General features: G+C 40.1%; 1 protein-coding gene across 1 annotated transcript in view; it reads right to left on the bottom strand.

Moving 5' to 3' along the window:
• The window catches only part of cspg5a (chondroitin sulfate proteoglycan 5a), a 41,369-nt gene extending 32,720 nt beyond the window's left edge, over positions 1-8,649 (bottom strand). The window contains exon 1 of the mRNA XM_081389599.1: positions 8,471-8,649. Coding sequence (XP_081245725.1) covers positions 8,471-8,510 — 40 coding nt within the window. The 5' untranslated portion in view covers positions 8,511-8,649. The remainder of the gene's footprint in view (positions 1-8,470) is intronic.
• Positions 8,650-16,925: the final 8,276 nt, after the last annotated feature.

Below are 16,925 nucleotides of genomic sequence, written 5' to 3'. Positions count from 1 at the left end.
CTTATCAAGGCATAAATGTCTCTAATGCCTTTTTTAATTGATTTAATGCATTCTTAAAAGTTAATTTCTTAAAGTCCCCCTGTGGTCAATTCATGAAAATGCATATTAGTCCCCGCCTCCACCCCGCATTACACCAGCTCGGACTACCTGTCCCACTCTGTCAACTTTACTGTAGTAAACACTACACAATGGCAAGTAGAAATTTAGCCATTTATGTTTGAACCAGAAACTGATTCAGAAGAAGATGAGTGGATGAGTGGAAGAGTGAATTATAGGGTCGTCTACAAATCGATGTCTCAGAATGGTACTGCGTTTTAGCCTATTTATTGTTCTCTACAATGTCGGACACATAATGGTAATTAATATGATTAGCCTTTTGCTTGACTACATTATCAAACAGCTAATAATGTGCTGCTAATGTTACACAAACCATGTTAGCGTTTGCCATCTCAGTTTGCCTTCTGAAAATCAGTATCCTTTGAACACGCTTAAAAACGCTTTAAATGACTTAGAACGTCAGTGGAGAGAGGCATAGCCTATAGTTCATCATAACATTGTAATATACATCATATACATAATTAACCTGCTATATTTCTAAATGTACCCAATTTTTTATAATCAACAGAAAAATATACCAGGATCTTTGCCTGCTTCAGAGCATAGTTAATGATATGCTAAAGCCCGCCCGCACGTTGACGTGATTGGTCACTCACGACAGCATTTGTGACGTAGAGAACAACTGCGATTTCAAACCGTGTTTTCGAGACTGTCTTTGGTTCACTGCAGTTTTAAGGAGAAAATACTCAGCAATGGTGTTAACTTATGAATTTGCACACGGTTTGTCTTAAAGCATATTAAAAACACCACATAGACTTAAACAACATCAAAAACTTGATTCTTACCACAGAGTGTCTTTAAAAAAAAAACTGACCCCAAACTTTTGGACAGTAGTGTACACTCTCAGAAAAAAAGGTACAAAAGTACCCTTCAAAAGGGTTCTAATATGTACCATTTAGGTACTAATATGTACACTTTTGGTACCAATATGTACCTTTGAGGGACTAAAATGCACTTTTTAGGTACAAAGGTGTACCTTTTGAAAAAGTACCGCCACAGTGACAGCTTTTGTACCTTTTTTTCTGAGAGTGTACATACATATTAGTAAAGTAAGACACTTGCCTGAGAGATGGTCATAAAACTGCACCTGTTTTCCCTGCTGAACAAACATTTATCTGGTTATGATGAACACTGTATTGGTTTCTTTGAATGCACTCATGAGAAATGAGTATTATTAATAAGGTTAGGTTTAAAAATAGAGACAGTGGGAATGCCTATTAAAAATGTATAATAGTGATGATTATCCATCTGTGTGAAAGGTTAAGGGCAGTGCACTGATGTAGCTGAACACGTGAGATGTTTCTGTTAAACCTTTTTCAAATACTATTTTGCTTTAAATACGGTTTTGAGAAAAAAACATCCTATTTGTGACTGATGATCCATTATTGATTGGGTGAAGTGTAAAAGCAGTAAAGAACAAGGTCCCTTGATAAGCACTGCTGGCACAACACCTTCTATGCCTTTTCTTCTTTTAAAGCTAAAACACCCCACTGGGAAAACACACAACCACACAACAAGACGCAAATAGATCAGGTGGTTCACTTTGTCCTTGGATTTGTTGAAAGCTCTAACCACTACACAAACAAACAAATGTCCTCAAAAAATAATAATCAGGATCTTTTTTACACTTTTAGTATACCTTTGTCTTTTTTAACCCCAGGTAAAGGCCTTTTAAACCTGTGTTATGATTGCCTGAATTGTGGTACCAAAGGTGTACTTTGAAACAATGTGTTAGTGAATTGTTTAGCAACAGACAACCAATCATAAATGCATGCATTAAATATTTTCGCACTGTGTACAGTCACAGAAGCTTTCACACGTTGTTTCAGTAGATATTTCAGAGACAGACTTTCTTTTGTCAACAATAAGAGTTGATTTCAATGCAAAATATCCACAGATGGACAAGCAGTTATCAAAACAAGTTGTATTAATTCCAAGTGTGTAAAGCCCAAACATCTACAGATTACCTACAAAAATAATGTCACAATAACATTATGGGCAGCCAAAAAAAAAAAAAAATGAGGTTAAAGATCCATCATAATCCTCTCATCTCTTCAACATGATATTGTTTTGATAGCCATAGCCCCGTTGGTTTAATTCAAATGGAACAAGACATGGAACATATTTAATCCCAAAAATAACAAAAACAATTTTTGTCTCAAGAACTGAGGGATCCAAAAATCATCTTGATAAATCTTTCACCTCTTGATCCAAGCTTCCTATTTTGCTGACAAAAAAAAGGCCTATGAAAAAAAAGGCCAAAAAAAAAAAAAAGAACTTCTTTTGTCAGCTCCATGAACTAATGGATATTGCCTATAGACTGTAAAAAAAAATATGGACAGCGTTTCTCCACTTTCTTTTAAAATGAAGCCAAAATGTCCCAGAAATGGCTGTTGGCATCTTGCGGCGATTACGTCATGTGGAGCTCGAGTCTGTGCAGTAGTGATCGTGAGGTAGAGCCGCATGCGGTATCAAGGTCCCGCCCATACTCCCTCAATTGCAATTTTATGGCATCAAATAACTAACTAAAACCAAACTTATTTGAAAAACGAACACTTAAATATACATCAGTGTGATAAAAACTATCCAAAATGGCAGAAACCATCTTTTGAAAAAAAAATGTATTTGAAGTGTAATTGGATTTTTTAGATTGACTCATGTCGCATACCAATTACATGGAGAGGGCAGGTGTATGACCTATACTGCAACCAGCCACAAGGGGGCGATCAAAATGTTTTTGCCAAGTGGCAACCTTCCTGTCTCTCTCTTGAAACCAACACTGAAGTGACTTAAACTGCAATTCACCGACAGGCCACTAGAGACAGGCTGCAAAAGAGAGTCAATCCCATATACCCCCCCATGGTAAAATGGCCAACTTTACAGCAGAAAAAAAATGTGTTTACAGCCTGGTGCAAAAAGTGGTTTTGGTCTATATAGCTAATTTTGCCTTTCATGACAACTGTGAGGGGGGTGATTTTTTTTATAACTCATCTGTTTAAATTATATTAAGCCTTAAAGTTCTGAATAATTAAGGGTGTGGCCACTTGAGTGACAGGTGGATTGCTGCTGCTGTCTCTACTAGCCGTTTGTCTGCTGTCTGTTAGCCGTCACGTCACCTCAGCTAATCCCGCCTTTTTGTCCATTTTCGTTTATCTGGAGCATAGACATGGACGACGCCCCTTCGCTCTCTTCCATTGGTGAGAAGTGAAGCCGCCAGTGTCCCGATACGGCGCTGACATCTTGGAACTTGAGTCTGCGCAGTAGCGATTTCGGGACCAGACCTTCGCAGTAGTGAGCAGGAAGTAAAGCCGCGAAATCAAGGCCCCGCCCTCACTCTCGGTGTGAAATAATTAATTATAGAAATTTAGATATTAAATTTAAAGCTCCAATCTCCTCAGTGCTCCGAAGATCCCGAAAAAAAGTCTTTTGGAGCTTCAGTGACTACTTCGCTCAGAGAACCTGTCAATCACAGCTGTCAATCATGACGTCACACCACTGTTTTTTATAGCATCAAATAACTAACTAAAAACAAACTTATTTTAAAAACAAACACTTGAATTTACATCAGCGTTATAAAAACTACAGTAAATGACAGAAACCACCTTCGGAAAAAAGATATCTGAAGTGTAATTAAATTGTTTGTCCCGTTAAATAAAACGGGGAGGCGGGGTTTATGACCTATACTAGGACCAGTCACAGGGGGGCGATCAAGACGTTTTGGCTTCACTTTTCAGGGCTTGTGCGGAACGCTTGATCTGGAGTAACAGGCTGTGTGTGACATGCTGCCAAGATGGCGACGGCCGGCTCTGCCAACTTTTGGCTTCAAAAATGCTCTTCAGAAACCTACATGTGACAACATGGACACTACTTCCATATTTTTTTTAAAAAGTCACTTAGAAAACCTAATCAACCCTGGTAGCAACACTCTGGTAACCGCCCAGATGCACCCAGAAACCCCATAGCAACTTCCTAAGAGCCACAATCTAATAACAACCCGACAATGTCCTGGCAACCATTCAGAACCCTTTAGCAACGGCATAGCAATATCTTGGCAACCACCCACAACACATTGGCATGGTGGCAATGACGATTTGGTTAAAAAAAAAAAAATTATGAAACTAATTCATATTATCTCCAGTATTAAGAATTAGAATTATCAGATGCACGAGGTATGAAAACAAACTACTTGGTTCAGAAGTCCTTTTTCATTGCCAGGTAAAAACTCTCTCCTTATGTCTTTCTCTCAGATTTATATTCACATATAAACTCACACACTACTAAGACGCAGTATATATGCAAGATATATTTTAATCCAGTTCCCGCATGAGGCCAGAGCTAAGACCCTCCTCCTGTTTCTCCTATACCTACTTCAGCGCTTTCATTTCCCTTTATTCAAGTGCCATTAGCGCACTGCTGCTATTCCTGGCTCTGGACAGGCTGGAGCTTGGATCATACAGGCTTATGTGCTGCCAACCAGAGCAGAACTAAACTGTTTCTGCAGCCCCCCTCCCCACCATTAGCAGTGGCCCATCCCCCCGTCTGTGCTCCCTCTCAGCTCAGCTGTGCTCCATTGCTATACAGCGGACAGTGTTTTTATCTCATACACACTCATGTTGACTTGTGCGAGAGGTGACACATTAATGCCATATCAACAGATTACAGGAACATGATCGCTGGCTCCAATCACAGCACTGTGGATTAGCATGATGATCAATGATATCCCCTCGTTCCATTATGCTGAGCAGAAAAATGGAAACAATATGAACATAGGGTGTTCCTTTGGTTCAAGTGGCCCTGCACAGCATTAGCAATGCCAAGGTCAAGAGTTAAATTTCCAGGGAGCATTATATATATTTTGGGGGTCAGTAAGATTTTTGTTTACTGTTTTTGAAAGTAAAGTCTCTTTATGCTCATCAAGGCTACATTAATTTGATCAAAAATAGAGTAAAACAGTAATATTGTAAAGTATTATTACAATATAAAATAACTGTCTTCAGGATTTTTTAATGAATTTCAAAGGAACAGAATTTATTTGAAGTAGAAATCTTTTGCAACATTATAAATGTCTTTGCTGTGACTTTTGATTAATTTAATGTGTCTTTGTTGAAAAGAGTATGAATTTCTTTAAAAAAAAAAAAAAATTATTGACTGCAATCTTTTGAACGGTAGTGTATATGTATATTTATATGTAAATGTTTTAAATAAATAAATTACATTAAAAATAATATATACTATATTTATATATATAGTTTTCTTTTTAATGCATTGCTAGACCACTTGAACCTATATTGATATAGCAAATAGATTCTATTTACACTAAGTGAAAACATCATATATCACATTTTATTAGCAACAGATGCTATTGATGACAAATTAAAATAATTGGACATTTTGTGGTGGTCTAATTCTTCAGTCAAGAAACAAATTCCTTCTGGGACTAGCTTGAAGAGAACAAATGATGACAGATCAGCAAGGACAACATATGGTTCATATGAATCATAACAACCAATCAGAAACCTGTCAGATCCAGATGTCAGACTCCATGGCAAAGAGAACGGGCTGATACAGGCAGGCCAAGTGTGCTTTAGCTGTGGCATCAAACCAAAGATACAAAGAGGTGACAACCGGAATGGACATCAAATATAAGAGAGACAGCGAGAGAAAGAGACGGTTATGATGCTCCTACCGCAGACTATAGAACAAATACGACACTTGAGTAGGAATAGAACACGGTATACACTGCAAGCTACTCGTGGCACATGGTACACAGACCATTTACTGAATAGACACTTGGCAGAACATTGGAGAGTGGAATCTCAATATTGGACTGTAAGAATATTGCAGTCCAATTTCAACAGCGCTACTGTTAAGCAGTGCTGCGTTCTGGCAAAATGTTGAGGAGGAATACGGGAAGAGCAAAACGAGGTGTAATTGCTGCAAAATGCCAACAGCACCAGCCATATGTACATTAAACCAAAAAATACACAGTCATTTTTCCATATACAAATACCACAAAACAAACTAAACAGATCTTTTCGTCCTGCGCGGTGCAGTCTGATTGCCAGCTACATAAACAGATGCCTATATTAACTCTCACTAAGTCACAGAATGACTATGAAAACAATGAAGTCCATTGTTATGTAATGCACTAAAGCTTTTAATGAAGAGTTCAGATAATTGGAAACAAAGGGAACGAAGATAATGAGACAATCATAGAACAATGGCATGTTTGTCACTCTTTGTTTGGCTAAAGGGCATTCAGCCTTGCTATATGCAGGTTATAATAGTCAGAGACTGAGGGCGGTCAAATAAGTTCACTTCACATGTGCACATGCTTTGGTCTGCAATGGCAATAGTGGCCAGCTTTCTTTTCCAATTAGGAAGTATAAATCAATAACAAAACCTTGCTAACAGCACTTCCTTAATCCACCAGGAAACAAATGTAAATCAAAATGGCAGTTCAGAGCTTTAAGCATGTTTCCCAGTGTTTACATTGTTGTAATAATGAGCTATTGAGATATAATATAAAATGGCATTAGACAGAAGAATAAGATGACAAGTCCACAGAAAAGCACTTAAGTCTTAAACTCTGGCTTATTCATATTTATTTTTACAGAGGCAAATCCATTAGTCCTCCATCAGGGACAAGGGACAAGGCATCAAGTGTACTTTTTTTAATCTACTGCCTTCCCGCCATGTCTTAATCATGCAGAATCTGCTGGAATATTTCTTGCAAAGAAATCAACACACATGTTCTCTCTGGTCTGCTGGCAATTCCATGTGAACTAGAACAATTCCTAGGAGCCATTTGCAAAGAATACGTATTTTTTTTGTATTACACTGCATTACTTTCCCATTGTTTTTCTATAGTGAATATGCCCTAAATTGATGTCTTTAAATGCTGTGATCGCATCTTGCGTCTTTTTCAACACCTTGCACATGACACAGTGTTCTACACTCAAGTTAAAACGTTTTTTTTTTTTTTTCATTTTTAAATGCAAAAGCGCATTTCGGGGGAAACAGGCCCATACATTTACATTGATGTACACTCTCAAGAGTTACTTTGCATTCATGCTATACATTTTTCATCAGTTTAATAATGAATCAAACCCATTACGTTGGTATTGCTATGTTCATGTTCTCATGTCTCATGTTCACATGTACACTAGTGTTATGGATGTTACAGTAAGTGTGTATTTTAGCAATTTTGTCGAAGTCAAAGTCATTTTTCATCGACAGCATTTCATGGTGAATTTGATTTCACCAAGTTGATCTTTGTTGATCCTGGAATAACTTTCCAATCAGATTTGAGGGACAAGTCAAATCAGTGTTATTCACCTATCATTTCCCTCTGATTTTAGGGAGAAGTTATAGGTAGGGTGAGGTTTGGGGGTAGGGATAGGATTAAAATTTTGGACAGGAATGTCTTACTTGGCAAAATCACAGTGACCAGCATTTCATACATGCTGTATTGAACCAAGAAAAACAGTTTATTAAACAGAAATGGTAAACAGACCTTGTTCTTGATGGAATTTTGACCTTTGGCAGACCCTGAACTAAAGTTAATTCCTCAGCTTCAAAAACAGAAAAAACTGGCTTCAATATTTGGATAACTTAGAGCAGTGATAAATAATGCAGTGACTATTCTCCTGTTTTCTCAAAGCACTCAATCAAGTAGGCTTTATTTCTCACTCTCAACAGTGCAAGTTGTTTGTTTGAGATGTAGTTTTACTAGATTAGCTGTAATTGGGAAAATGGAGGAACTAACCTCTTCATGCAGAGAATGGACCAAGAGAAGACAATGACATGGGATATGCGATGGAGAACTGGGAACTGCTTTCCTTCCCCTTTACCCCTTGCCTCCACACCAGTGAACCGCTGGCCTACTTTCACAGCTTCCATTTTTAATGAGTTCCTCCAACACCCACACCGGAGCTCACCAATCAACAACCTGTCACATCCACAAGAAACCCACGTGAAAGGAGCACAGGGTAATTGTAATAAATATTGAAAGACTACTGGTTTAGTGGCCTCCAGACATGCCAACAGCTGGTTCCCAGCTCCAGGTCCCTATGAAATTTATGGAAATGCAATCTGAGAACAGTGTGGTATCTGGATAAGTATACAGTGTATTTTACTAAGGAATACGGTTGACCTTTAGAGCTCCAGATGTGTGGAATAAAGTCTATCACTTTGTTTTCCTGATTTTCCAACATGCAAGAGTCTTGAGAAATAACCAAAAACAGATTCACACCAATGCAACTGATAGCAACAGGGTAGTTCAAAACAAATGAGGCAATTAGAAACATGGTGAATTAACAGGCCACGCTAAAACGAAAGACATCACACTTACCTTTACACATGTGTTCAAGCTCCTGCTGGAAGCTTGGCATTGGATCCAACTTTTCTGCAGGCAGGCTGGAGGTCACACCTGTGCTAATAATGCGTCAAAGCACAGAACTTCAGGGCAAAGGAACCTCTCCAGGAAAACATTACACAGCCCCACAATCTTCTTTAGCTGAGAGGGTGTCATGTTCTCGCTCTAACCCATCAAAAATGAAAGAAATTCGTTTTTCTGGGAGGAGCTTGACGTGTTCACAGAGCATGACTAAGGTGTTGAGTTGGAAAACTAAACAACAGTACAATGAGTCATAAACAAAAACAGACCATCACAAGCTTATCAATGTCTGGTGTTTTAAACCATTGGAATTATAAGCAAAACTAAGGGTTCTGTATTGTAACTGTATTGTTTCATCTGGCATGTGACTGAGATACATGGCTTTGGAAGGAAAGGAGGGACAGAAATCACTTGTTTTGTGCATGAGACGTTATTATTGCAAAAAAAGAAAAAGGAAAAAAAGGTGGTAGTAGTCCTAAAACTCTGAGCAGAGTTAGCTAATCAAGGTCTTACTAGGCATACTATATCAGGGGTATCTAAGACTACGTCCAAAAGCTGAAAAATGACGCCTTTGGAGGATGCATTCCAAGGTAGGAAGGCATCAAGGCACGTCCAAATCCAAAGTTAGCTTCACTTCCTGTCTCCTGAGATACCTTCATCTGATCGATTTTTGAAGGCAGCATAGATGTATCGCTTCCTATAATGTCCCAAAATCTTTTCATTTCATTTCGTTTCATTCTGTGACAGTTAATCAAGATGGCGTCTGAAAGTTGCGGTTGTTGGTCAGTTTCTTATTTCTAGTGAGAAATTATTATTATAGGAATTAAATATTTGCTTAGTTATCACCAAAGCTCACTCTATTTTGTTGTAGATCACTTAACCGTTGCGCTTCTCCAGAAGCCAGTCTGAAAAAGGTTTCATGAGGTACCTTTCATACCTTTTGCGCAAATGCTGCCTGTGCTGTCATTGCCTGATAGGGCAGCGAGGCAACAAGCCAGCTGCTTAAGCTTTCGGATGTAGCCCAAACCTGCTCCTGGAGGGCCACTGTCCTGCAGAGTTTAGCCAAAGCCCCTTGAAGTCAAGTGTCGAAAAAAAACGTAATGCCTGCTAACACTGCGGTATAAGCAGGGAAGGAGACAAGAACTGTTTTTTATTTATTTTTTGTCAATGGAGTAGGGTCTTCACACGCTGGATAAACCGCTTTTGTAAGGAAATGGCTTGTTATTAAATGAATAGACAACCCATCGGCTAATCTTCTACATGTTTGCTCTAAAACATTAGAGTTTACCTTTACCCCAGGGAAATAAATGCTGTTTTATAAAAAAAGTCACAGATAATTGTGCAACAGGTATGATTCAGTTTACGGCACGTCTCATTCATTTCTATAGAATCCACAAACAGTGATTGACGTCGCACAACTGAACGCAATTCAATGACAACGCGGCTGTAACGTGATTTGTTATCAAGGCACAAGTCATCCAAGGCCACATTTACACATAGCCGGGTATTTAGAGAAACGAATATTTCTCCCCCTCCGTTTTCAAAAATAACATCGTGCACACAACATCGTTTTCAAAAAAAGTTGTCGTTTACATCAACCCGCATAAATACAATGGGCGGCAGTGTAGGGAGAAGGATAAAGCCATGCAAGCCAATCAGAATCCTCAAAATCGATAACAACGAATAGCACGAGCGACTTCCTGTTCCTTTCAAAACAACAGACATGGCGCGAGGTTCGTTCGTGTGGACAGACAGCGAAGCAAATGCAAACAGGCCAAAAGCGTTTGCACAAAAGTAAAAATGAGTATCATTTTAACAGCAAAACAAACTCTAAACATAGGGCGCTCACATGACGTAAGCATTTTCTGGCGCATAATGTGACGTTTGAGAACCTAAAACCCCGTTTCTCCCAGTTGACACGGCAACACATAACCGGCGTTTTCAGAAATCTCCACTTTGGCCGGAGTTTTTAGAAATAATCGTTTTCTGGGATAAAAACGGCGTTTTCGTGTAGATGACAGGCCAAAACGCAGGGAAATATCTGCGTTTTCCCATCGTGTAAACGGGGCCCAAGTTATCCATTATGTATCTCCCTATAATAAGACCATCTCTGGTTTAGCTCCCACTTGCCTCAACACACCTGTCTGGAAGTTTCTAGCATGTTTAGTCAGACCTTGATTAGCTGGTTCAGGTGTGTTTAATTGGGGATGGAGCTAAACTCTGCAGAACAGTGGCCCTCCAGAAGCAGGTTTGGACAGTCCTGTTCTAGTTCAACCTTTCCAATGGTTTTTTTTATTATTAGTTTTTGGTTAAAATAAAGTCTGAGGTAAACACAAACTCAAGATATTTTCGTTTTATTCTACAACCTAAAATACATTGGTAATACCCCACGTGTAATTTTTTAAAAGCTTTTACTTGTCTTAAAAAGGCTGCTAACATTGTTAAATGGGACTATATCACATGGCCAGATATGTATAGCCATTCAACCAACATTACCAAATTGGTTACTTTAACAAATTTACCTTAAACTCCAACATTTTCCAATGATCGTCAAGTTTGTTGAGTAGCATTAAGAAATCCCACGAATGCTCTAGAGCTAGTGGCTAAGAGTGTCTTAGGCTGTAGAATCTGATGTTTAGTAAGACGAATAAAACAACTAATTAGCACACTTTCATGCAAGCAATAATTGGTTCCCTAATTGCTCTATTAAACTACTAGACAATGATGGTTGGTGGAGTGTAATAGTTACAGCCTATGGCTGCTAACTGTAAGGTTGCTGGTTCAAGTCTGCAAAGATTGAACCATAAGGCATTACAATTGACCCCTTAAAAATAAAAGTAAACAAATCTACAAAACGTAGTCATGCGCACAGCCATATAGAATCTGGAATCCCAGAACATGCAAAAAGCTCCACAGATTTAGCAGGATGCCAAATGCCCATGGTGCAAACACAGAAGGTGCCTAATTAAGAGGTTGTTGGCAGCCTGGTGGCACAGTCCCACTTTTGCTCCTTTCAATCTGAAAGGATAAAGATTTACGCTTGCTTCTCTGATTCAGCGAATAAACCCGCTCAAGTCTCTCAGAATGGAGCTGAGATCAAGACCATCCAGAGTACAGACTCGAATGTGAACTCGATGACCCTCAAGGATGCATATTTAAGGTCATGCACATGGAGCTCAACACAAGAAATGCTGATTAGGGGGTAATTAATTTTGCGTAACAAATACAGTCGCAGCTCTGTGTGTCTAGAGAGGGCGGCTACCGTCTCAGACAGTAATTCTCCCGGTAATGGAGTCTCCGCCATTAGATTTGCCAGAGACCTTGCTTTAACATTCAATCTTTAAAGCACAAAACAGCCCCTCCTCTTCAGCTACTCTTCATGCAGAACCATGAGACCTGTTACCATGGAAACATCCTCAGAGATAGTGCGGGTGCACAAACATGAAATGCTTAAATGCCTCCATCAAGCACGTATCGAACTGAAACGATGGTGCTTGGAATACAAGGGAAGTATCCTTTATATTCGATTGAGAACGCAAAGGCGCCAACTGTTTCTGGCAGCCCAAGAGATTGAGCCATCTGTATATCACACACAGGCTGTCAATGTTTGTTGTTTTAATTCAAAGTCTTTACAATTGGGCTTTTTGCAGTTCCACAGGGAGTAACGCAAAGCAATCAATTTGAAATTCAGAAGACATTGAAGAACGTACCGTACATTTAGCCTTCAGTACTAGCTGTAACTGTAAACCAGACAGGTTTAATCAAAATCTGGAGATGCATTCGGTGCATTCAAGGTACAGAGCATTCATGTTTCCTGGGAATCAACCCTCATAAACTTCCAGAAACAAATCATAGCATTATTTGAACATAAACGTGACTAGCCGAAAATGGGCTTTGCAAAGCTGTCCTCGTTCCTTCCGTGCAGCGACACCGCCTGTGGCATTGAGCAGAGCACCCTCTTTTTTTATTCACACATCTCTGGATCTGCCACCATGGTTACGGAGGTGAAGGGTGAAGACTGATGGAAGAACACACAAGCAAGAAGAGGTGAGGGACAGAGGCGGAGAAAGAGAAGAAAAGAACCAGGGCGGAAAATGGAGTCATAGAAGAAGCGGAAACGTGCTAAAAAAAACTGGGGAAACGAAATCGGTTGAAAAGAGGGAGATGATTAGAGAGAAATGAAGTGACAAGTTCGCTTGAGCGGCTGTGGAGTGACCTCATCGTTTTATCTGTGATGACAGGGCTACTGCAGCTCAAGAAAATAAGTGTTAATTTTGAAACATCTGAACGAGTGGTCGACCAATATGGGATTGATATGTTATCCAGAAAGCTGGGGGCGGTTATATACGTTATACAATTTAAAGTCATCATGACATTTGACCTGATTTACTTAACTAGATGTACCGCATGGCGGTACAAAATATGACCGCCGCTCAGGCCTGCACTGGCTTTCCACAAAAATAAATGACGTGGAGTAATTTGGCTGTATTGCGTGTTTATGTATATACCTAAAAAAAGTAATAGTATGTGCATGTCTGTCTGTGTGTGTGTGTATGTGTGTGTGTGTGTTTGTGTATGTGTGTGTCTGTCTGTGTGTGTGTGTGTCTGTGCGTGTATGTATGTATGTGTGCGCGTGTGTGTTTGTGTGTGTGTCTGTGCATGTGGATTTGTATGTGTGTGTATGGGTGTGTCTGTGCGTGTGGATGTCAGTGTGTGTGCATGCTTGCGTTTGTTTGTATTCCTGCATGTGTGTGTGTGACAGTATCATCCTAAACCAGCAACCCTTTGCTCAACAGCACCATCTACAGGCCGATGAGTGTACAGTCACTAAATGTGCACATAAATGAATTTATTTTATACCCCCCCATGGATGAAATTCTACAAAACTTAGCAGAGGATACCCCCAGAGGATGTCAAGTTAATCATACACATGAAATATGGTGCAGTTCTGAACATCTCCACTGAAGATAGGGGCGATTAAAGCAGAATAATATTGCATTTTCATTTTTTATGGGAGGGGCGCAAATCACAAATGAGTGATTATGGGCTAGGTTGATGTGGGCCCTTAAGAGCAACATACCATAAAAATTTCTTCATCCTCGGTGCCACGGTTCAGGTAGTTATTTAGGAAAAACTGCATTTTTTTGGGTTTGGGGGGCCCAGTGCGGGGGGGGGGGGGGGGAGTGGCCCCCGGTGACCAAACGAAATTTTTCCGTAGAAGTCTAGTGGGGCTACATGCCCACCAAATTTCATGTTCCCCGGTATTTCGGTGTCCCTGGTATCGTTGACGAAAAATTTACGGGGGCCCCAGCGCAGGGGGGGGAAGTGGCCCCCGGGGACCAAACGAAATTTTTCCGTAAAAGTCTAGTAGACCAACATACCATAAAAATTTCTTCATCCTCGGTGCCACGGTTCAGGTAGTTATTTAGGAAAAACTGCATTTTTTTGGGTTTGGGGGGGCCCAGCGCGGGGGGGGAGTGGCCCCCGGGGACCAAACGAAATTTTTCCGTAGAAGTCTAGTGGGGCTACATGCCCACCAAATTTCATGTTCCCCGGTGTTTCGGTGTCCCTGGTATCGTTGACGAAAAATTTACGGGGGCCCCAGCGCGGGGGGGAAGTGGCCCCCGGGGACCAAACGAAATTTTTCCGTAAAAGTCTAGTAGACCAACATACCATAAAAATTTCTTCATCCTCGGTGCCACGGTTCAGGTAGTTATTTAGGAAAAACTGCATTTTTTTGGGTTTGGGGGGGCCCAGCGCGGGGGGGGAGTGGCCCCCGGGGACCAAACGAAATTTTTCCTTAGAAGTCTAGTGGGGCTTCATGCCCACCAAATTTCATGTTCCCCGGTGCTTCGGTGTCCCTGGTATCGTTGACGAAAAATTCAGTAAGGTGACGAAAAAAAAAAAAAAAAAAAACTTTGACAATCCCTATATGACCGCTTTCGCTAGCTATGCTAGCGGCGGTCATAATTAATGCACATTTCAAAATACCTCTGTAGACGTCTCAAAATCCCTTTAACATTTCAGTACATAATGATCAGTTTACACAATCCAATGCTTTTTCTGGTGGATAAAAATAAGTAATATTTCCTTACTGAATGACCTTAAAATACATAAATTACTAAATTAAATGAGAACAGCGCTTCATTTTGACTTTAGTAAATAAGGTGTCCACTGCTTTACTGAATTTAAACATTTCATACAATATTTCACAGAAAATGAGATCAGTGGCTAAAAGAAGCTACTCTGAAAAGCTGGAAAAAAAAACAGTTCTTAGCCAACGACCCGGCGTCAGGTCTGAGGAACATCAAGTTCAAGACACCACCCTCACGATCTGTAGAGAATCAACAACTGGCTGAGGATCTGAACGTGTTTTATTGCCGAAAAGCCCAGTCTCACACCCCACACCCGCTCTGATCTACACTTCACACACCAACACCTCCTCCAATTCAACCTGCGCTTAAGGTCTACGCGGAGGACGTGAACAGCGTTTAAAAAAACAGACGACCAGGAAAGCTTCAGGCCAGACAGTGTTTCACCTGCTTAAAAGTCTGCGCTGACCAAATGGTCCCAATTTTTACGCAAATCTTCAACAGATCACTGCTGCTTCAAATACTCCACTATCATTCCGGTCCCCCAAAAAAGCCAAAATCACTGGACTCAATGACTACAGACCTGTCGCTCTCACATCTGTGGTCATGAAGTCATTTGAGAGACTGGTGTTGGCCAAGCTGAAGGACATCACTAGATCCTCTTCAGTTTGCCTACAGAGCAAACAGGTCTGTGGATGATGCAGTCAACATGGGACTGCATTATATCTTGCAACATCTTGACAGAACTGGGACTTATGCAAGGATCTTTTTTTGTGGACTTCAGTTCAGCTTTCAACACCATCAGACCAGATCTTCTATCATACAAACTGCTCCAGCTTTTCGTGCCCACCCCAATCGGTCAGTGGATCACCAGCTTTCTGATAGATAAGCAGCCGCTCGTGAGACTGGGGAAACTCACATCCAGGACTCTCACTATCAGCTCTGTGGAAGCAGTGGAGTCATTCAGGTTCCTGGGCCCCACCATCTCTCAGGACCTGAAGTGGGACAATCCCATTGACTCCCAGCAGAGGTTGTACTTTCTTCAGCAGCTGTTGAAGTTTAACCTGCCGCACGAGCTGCTGATAGTTCAACTCAGCCGTCATGGAGTCTGTCTTGTGTTAATCTATAACTGTTTGGTTCAGCCACCAAATCAGACATCAGGAGACTAGAACGGACAGTCCGGACAGCGGAGAGGATTATTGGTGTCCCCCTGCCTACCACCCAGGACCTGTTCTTTTCCAGAGTGAGGACAAGGGCAGGCAAAATCATCAAAGATAATAACTATTTGAACTGTTGCTGTCCGGACGGTGCCTCAGATCACCAGGCACAAGAACATCTAGGAACAGTTTCTTCCCACAGGCTATTTCCCACTTGAACAGTTAAATGCCGTTCAAGTGCAAAAATCCAATTTTTGGTGCAATATCCTTGTAACTTAATTTAGTCCTATTTATTCACGGTACTGTAAATGTTCCTCATCTGTAAATGTTTATTCTGACTAAACCTGTCTTTATACTTTTATGTTATTCCTAAATGTTGCGTCTTGTTATATTTGTATGTCTGTACTGGAAACTTTCATCCCAAGGTAAATTCCTTGTGTGTACAAGCACACTTGGCAATAAAGCGCTTTCTGATTCTGAAAATGTGCAATAGGTTGGGATCAGTACGACTTTTTTAAAGAAATATATATATATATATTTTTTTTTTTGCAAGGACAATTTAAGGGCATGCTTAGAAAACAACGATGTACCAAAAAAAAGGGAAACGTTTTTCCTTTGCGTTTTTAAGTGTAGAGTGGACAACATTGTCAAAACGATCCCCGTTCACATGGATCTGCTGAAATGACTACAAAGTACAAATGCTGTATTATACATGCCAGGCCAGTAGTTGGCGGTCACTTTTTAAAGAAACACTACTCGAACACTAATACATAATACGCATGTGCATGACGTCACCGCTTTCACAAATTTGCGTTTTTGTAGTTTACACGGATACGTTAAAGGTATTGTTTTTAAAAACTGCTGTCGTGTAAATGAATGGCCAAAACGCATAAAAAGTTTTAATTTTTTGTTGAAAATGGTGTAAATGGACCCTAAATTTATAAATTTAAGTAAACACACTAAGCTTTCTATTAAAACATGTTGTTTTGATCAGAGAATCCTGAAAAAAATTAATCAGTTTTAACAAAAATATGAAGCAGCATAACGGTTTTCAACATTGACAAAAAAAAAAAAAAAAGGTTTCTTGAGCACCAAATCAGCATATTAGAATGATTTCTGGAGTTTCATGGGACATTGACACAGTTTCAGACTGGAGTAATG

The sequence above is a fragment of the Scardinius erythrophthalmus genome, assembly GCF_964197995.2.
Source record: "Scardinius erythrophthalmus genome assembly, chromosome: 16".
Classification (NCBI taxonomy): domain Eukaryota; kingdom Metazoa; phylum Chordata; class Actinopteri; order Cypriniformes; family Leuciscidae; genus Scardinius; species Scardinius erythrophthalmus.
This window is presented reverse-complemented; position numbering and strand designations above follow the sequence as displayed.